Source organism: Ceratotherium simum, chromosome 31, assembly GCF_057802395.1.
Source record: "Ceratotherium simum simum isolate JZ-2026a chromosome 31, ASM5780239v1, whole genome shotgun sequence".
Classification (NCBI taxonomy): domain Eukaryota; kingdom Metazoa; phylum Chordata; class Mammalia; order Perissodactyla; family Rhinocerotidae; genus Ceratotherium; species Ceratotherium simum.
The window spans coordinates 18,917,299-18,923,298 of NC_141930.1; the positions used below are offsets into that span (position 1 = coordinate 18,917,299).

The 6,000-nt window shown below is 38.8% G+C and overlaps 1 protein-coding gene across 1 annotated transcript in view; it reads left to right on the forward strand.

Annotated features, from left to right (window-relative positions):
• CPA6 (carboxypeptidase A6) overlaps positions 1–4,385 on the forward strand; it is a 270,901-nt gene extending 266,516 nt beyond the window's left edge. Inside the window, exons 10-11 of the mRNA XM_004436260.2 lie at positions 403–487; positions 3,645–4,385. Coding sequence (XP_004436317.1) covers positions 403–487; positions 3,645–3,832 — 273 coding nt within the window. The 3' untranslated portion in view covers positions 3,833–4,385. The remainder of the gene's footprint in view (positions 1–402; positions 488–3,644) is intronic.
• The last annotated feature ends 1,615 nt before the right edge of the window (positions 4,386–6,000 follow it).

A 6,000-nucleotide genomic window follows, 5' to 3' on the forward strand; every position in this document is an offset into this window, starting at 1 on the left:
TGTAATTTATAAAAATAGCTATCTCTGAACTAAAGTTAAGAGGACAGAACACTAAATCAGTGTCAGAAGATATGGGTACTTATCCCAGCTCAACCACTCCTTGCCACCTAACCCCATCTTGCCCATTTAACCTCGCTGAGCCTTCCTTTTCTCGTTTGTAAAATGGAAATATTACTGATCACTGTCTTATTGTGAGGATCAAAGGAAATAACGTGTTCTAAAACATATTGCAAAATGCAGCACGTGACAAAGAATAACATTATTATTAAATATAGCTATTAACTAATGTGCCCATCCTTCTTCTCCAAATTGATGACTGATGATGCTCAAACAACATGCCAGGATTCTAAAGGTTTCAATGCAATGATGTAAGTGGTATAAATTCTCCATTTTCCCTCACAGGAATCTGCAGCTTATAAAGCTGTGAATGCCCTTTGGTCGGTATACGGGGTACAGTATAGATATGGACCTGCTTCCAGCACATTGTGTAAGTTTCCTGTGTATGTTGTGTTAGAATCATCTCTTGAACCAGTGTCCTATATAATGACTTCTCCTTAAAAAAAGCGGAAGTGTGCTCCCCCTAAAGTGAAATTTTTGACTGTCAAATTAGCCAAGGAAGATGGAGGGATTTTATATCTGATCAGTTTTACACTGCTTGACAGAAATCACTGTTCTAATTTAAATAAATTCTAAGCAGTGAATATTCTAAGCATGTGGTAATGATATAAAGTTGAATTGAGATCTTATGACAGTAGAAAGTACCAAAATGGGCTCCTTAAGCAATTGTAACTACTGGAAGGGTGGAAATGGGCCTTGAGAAGATAATGAAGTAATGTTTCAGCCCTAAAAGAGCTTCCCTTTTATTCCTTTCCTCCACCATTCTTGTTATGAAATTCTATTTCTTACATAACACCTTCAGCTGAATTTCCCCTTAAAAGGTGATTAAAATATTTATTTTATATGAAATAACAAGCAATTGGATATATGGAAAGAACTTGGACAAAGAATCAGGAGACATGGATTCTAGTCCTAATTCTGCCACTAGTCGGGTTGTAATCTTAGCCAAGATATTAATCCTGGGCTTTCGTTTCTACAACTATTAAATGAGGAATTGGACTACATCATTTCTCCTGACCTTTCAAACTCTAAAATTTATTGACTATATGATGGGGAAAATATGGTGAGAAATCATATTGAATGTCTACATATGCATATGAAAGTTTACACACACAAGTTATAGGTATACGTATGGATAGTGACATCTGATTATGCTTTTCAGTGAGGTAGCAAATTTCTCCTTAATTTCTTTAATCCATCCATCATTATATTCCTAACTACTCACTTTCTTCAGCCTTCAGAAGAAAAGCTTGGTTTGTCAATTAACATTGCTTATCAAGTAAGTTTATCCTAATAATGAGAATGTCTTAAGTATCAGAATTTTTTTCAAAGACTATGATCATTGGTCTCATGACCTTTTTAGAGCTGTTTTTCAATAGAGCCACCCTAAAAGGGGAAATATAGTATTAAAAAAAATCACATTACCAATTAATACCAACATAATATATATTAATTTTAAAACATTAATTTTTTAAAATCTTACAGTTCACCTTTTCAGCTTGGTATCAAGACACAGTCATTGTATTATATTTACCCAGAACAACCTGTTACCATAGAAATGAGGCTGTCACATCACCATGATGTAACCGTTGGCACATATTGTCTCTGACTTTGGCTACTATGACTACTATTTGCAGTTCCAGTGTACTCTAACCCAGAGGGACAATGAAGCCACAGCCTACCTTCTGTCCTTAGTCTGAGAAACAGCAGAGTCATTTAATTGTCATCTTCACATGCAGAGTCATTTAATTGTCGTCTTCACATAATAATTCTATCTCTAACTTGTCCTGGCAAAAATAGTATAAAAAGCGGTATTATCTGAGTAGATGAAAATGCTCTGAAAATTTTTTAAAAATAATAATGTTATATCAAGCTGGATCATATAGTTTTCAGGAAAAAAGTATAATAAGATTCTTCTATGAAACATTTATTCATTTATTAAGTAATTATTAAGAGCATGTTATGCTAAAAATTACATATTAGGCACTTTGGAGTGTAAAGATGCAAAACAATAACAGCTAATATATCCTGAGCACATTAGTTCATTTAATTTTCACAACAACCCTATGCAGTAGGTATTATCTGTTTTTCAAAAGGGGAGACTGAAGCACAGAGAAGTCACAATAGGTGATGGGTTCAGATACAGCCCAAGCCCACAGTCTGCCTCTAATGCCCTCACCTTCAACTCCATGCTGAAAAGCTGGAACATGTGAGGTCACAGGAACCAGAAGGAGAGAGTTGCCAGAATGGATTGTCAGTTAGGTTAAATACTGTTGAGAGTTTGAAAGTGGGATCTGAGGGAAGGAAAAAACAGAGGAGATTAGGCCTGCTGTCATTGGTAACCTTCAGGAACAAAGTTTTCATAGATAGGTAGAGGCAAGAACCAGATGTAGAAACAACATATATAGATTCCCTTTTGAGTTCTAAAGCAAAAGGAAGAAGAAAAAGGGGATAGTATATAGCAGGATCACGAGAAGGAAGTGCTATATATATATAGCAGGAAAGCAGTGCTTAAGCATTTTGGTCAATGCAGATGCAAGAAAGGGGAGTTTAATTAATGAGACAAGGTCCTAGAGAAGGGACCCTCTCACTACCAGAAAAGACAATAACGGATGGCGTCAAAAGATGACACATGTAAAAGGCGAGCAACATTTCTTCCTCTGAGCTAGCAGGAGAAAAGTCAGAGAGCTATGATGTCAGTAGAAGAGGTGACGGGCTGATTACCTATTATGAGTATGGGGACAGTGGTAAAGTGAGGGGCAGGACTAGAAGAGCATGAGAAAGGGTCAGTAAATGAAGGTCTAGAAAAAGGAGCCTAGAGCAGCGTTGGAAACAGAGAACGACTTCAGCGATTAGTGTGAATTTACAGCAAGGACTTCTCTTCTGCTCCTTCACAAGGAATGTGAGCAGAAAAACTGGCCCAAGGATTGAGAATTAGCAAAACAAAGGCAGAAAAAGGACTGGATGAGGTCTCTGAGAGTCTGGTGAGAAATTCAGTGAGGTAATTGACCATGGCCAGGTAGAGAGTCAAATGAAATTATAAGAAGGCTGGGAGGAGTCTGGAAACTACAAACTTAAGTAAAGGTAAAGAACAAGCTCATTAGGAGTGAAAAAATAGGGGAAATAGAAGAAATGAGGAGGTTTTCTGGGAACAGAATTTCAATATTCTAGACCTTGGAAGTGGAAAAGAACTGAGTGATAAGAAGAAAAGTCCACGGTTTGGGTTTGTTTATGGGTAAATGAAGTGAGGGTGGAGATAAACGTTATTGGAATTGAGGCTGAGAAATTTTGAGGTCATCATACTGAAAAAGCATTAATACTTAGACTAGATCCTCAAAGATGATAGCAGATATGATTTATAAGTTCCATGAGCCTGATGCCAAGGAACTACTGTTAAATCATTCTTGTTGAAACAGTATTTAATTGGAAGGATTTAGTTTGGCTTAGTAAGCAAGCACTATATATATATTTTGGAAAGTATACAGACTCTTTAGTGAGGCTGAATTTTTTTTTTCTTCTACTTTTAGATGTGAGCTCTGGTAGCTCAATGGATTGGGCCTACAAAAATGGAATACCCTACACATTTGCTTTTGAACTACGTGACACTGGGCATTTTGGATTTTTACTCCCCGAGGCGCTCATCAAACCCACCTGTACAGAGACCATGCTGGCTGTGAAGAATATCACAATGCACCTACTAAAAAAGTGTCCCTGAGACAGCCCAAGAGTCAGATCAACCACCAGAGACGGAGCTGATACTGCGCAAGAGCTACTTGGTAATGGGTAGAAATTGTTTTTAAAGAAACAGGCAACTGCTTAGCATGAATATCTCTGTGGACTTCAAAAGGACCTTCTCATGCAATTCAACTCTCTGTGGCAATAAAAAAGGATAAAAAAAATAGAGCATAGCCTAGTTTGTTGTAAGAGAAAGCATCCATCTCATATCCCTTTAGAGTCTTATTTGATTAAGGGGGGAGGAAATATTTTCAAATTCTTTTGTCTCGAGAAACGTACAAATTGAGGATTTCGCTTCAATAAATCTCATGTTTTCAATTTTTTTTTTTTTCTTTTTTTTTGTGAGGAGATCAGCCCTGTGCTAACGTCCGCCAATCCTCCTCTTTTTTTACTGAGGAAGACGGCCCTGGGCTAACATCTGTGCCCATCTTCCTCCACTTTATATGGGACGCCGCCACAGCATGGCTTGACAAGCAGTGCGTCGGTGCGCGCCCGGGATCTGAACCAGCGAACCCCGGGCCGCCGCAGCGGAATGTGCGCACTTAACCGCTTGCGCCACCGGGCCGGCCCCCTCATGTTTTCAATTAAGATCTAGGCTACTAATGATGTTTAACCACTTGGTTCTCATTTGAAATGGAAATGTTTGAAATGGAAAGAACTATATTTCTTAATATATACAACTTACCAAGACCTCAGATTATTCGTATCTTTGTCCCCTGGCATTAGTGTGCCAAACACCTGTAAAAATATAGCAAGATAGAGCACTTACAGTTAGACTCTGAGAATACCACTTTAAAAAAAAGAATAAACATTAATTGAGGTGCCAGATACAGGGTTGAGAGCTTTACACTAATCATCTCACTTATTCCTCAAATACTTGAGGTAGATACTACTATTATCCTCATTTTTCAAATGAGGAAATTGCGGCTTAGAAAAGTGATATAGACTTCCATTTCCAGGAAAATGACAGGATAGGTATTCTAGACTGCTGGAAATAACTAAAACTTTTGGACAAAATATAATTTTTTAAATCATCTTTAAAACATCAGACAAAAACTAAGAAAATCTCAGGTCAGGCATGAGTGAAGGCAGGAACCCAGAAAGATAAGTGGGACGCTGTTTTCCTGAGAGCATTTGTTAAACTAGTTGAGTGCAGACCCTGATGTTCACAGCGTTTTAGAGAATGAGAGCAGAGAACAAAGCCCAAGGCTACTCCAAGGTGGGAAGTCGAGTAGCAGAGTCTCCTCCTTCCAGAATTGTGGGATCCCAAAGGGCTATAGCTTCAGTGTCGGGGTAAATTACAAATGAGCCCCCCTACTGTCTCCAATGGATCACAAGGAAAAGCGACTATTTCAAATTTCGGCAAGAGTAGAGAGGGGAGAAATTGGCACCGAGAAATTGGAACCACAAGTAGCCCTCACCCAGGCTTGTGGCCCAAATTCAGACTACCTAAATAAACCTCTAGCCAAGAATTTAATTCAGATTAATCCAAGATTGGTTATACCTTCAAAGTATTTGGTAGAAGCAAATACAAATCCTCTCAGAGAATTTATCTGACCAAGATGCATCATGAACACTAGGATAAAGAGATGAACCTAAAAACTTCCAGAGATGAAAAAAAAGGGATCACAACGGAATGAGGACTAGAGTAGAATGCAACTTCTCAAGAGCACCACTGAAGCTTGAACAACGGAGAAACGCCTTCAGAGTTTTGAGGAGAAATTCTATCCTAAAAATCTACACCCAGCAAAACAATCAAAGAAAAGTGAGGGTAAAATATAGACGTTTTCATAAAATTGAGGTCCTAAATTATTTACCATTCTCAGGAAACTCCTGAAGGATATACTCTACCAAAATGAGAGAGTAAACCAAGAGAAAGATGTAGGAGCCCAGAAAATAGGAAATCTGAACCAGGAGGAGGGCACGGAAAAACATCTCAAGGTAATGGTGAATGGAAATGTCCCAGTAACAGCCGTGTGCTGGGCTTAGAGAACCACTGACCTGGAATAGGGAGAGGAGGGCTGGAGACTTCAGGTGAAATGAAACAGAACACTTCAACATGCTCAGAGGCAGGGGCCGACCCAGTGGCTTAGCGGTTAAGTGCTCGCGCTCCACTACTGGCGGCCCGGGTTCAGATCCTGGGCGCAC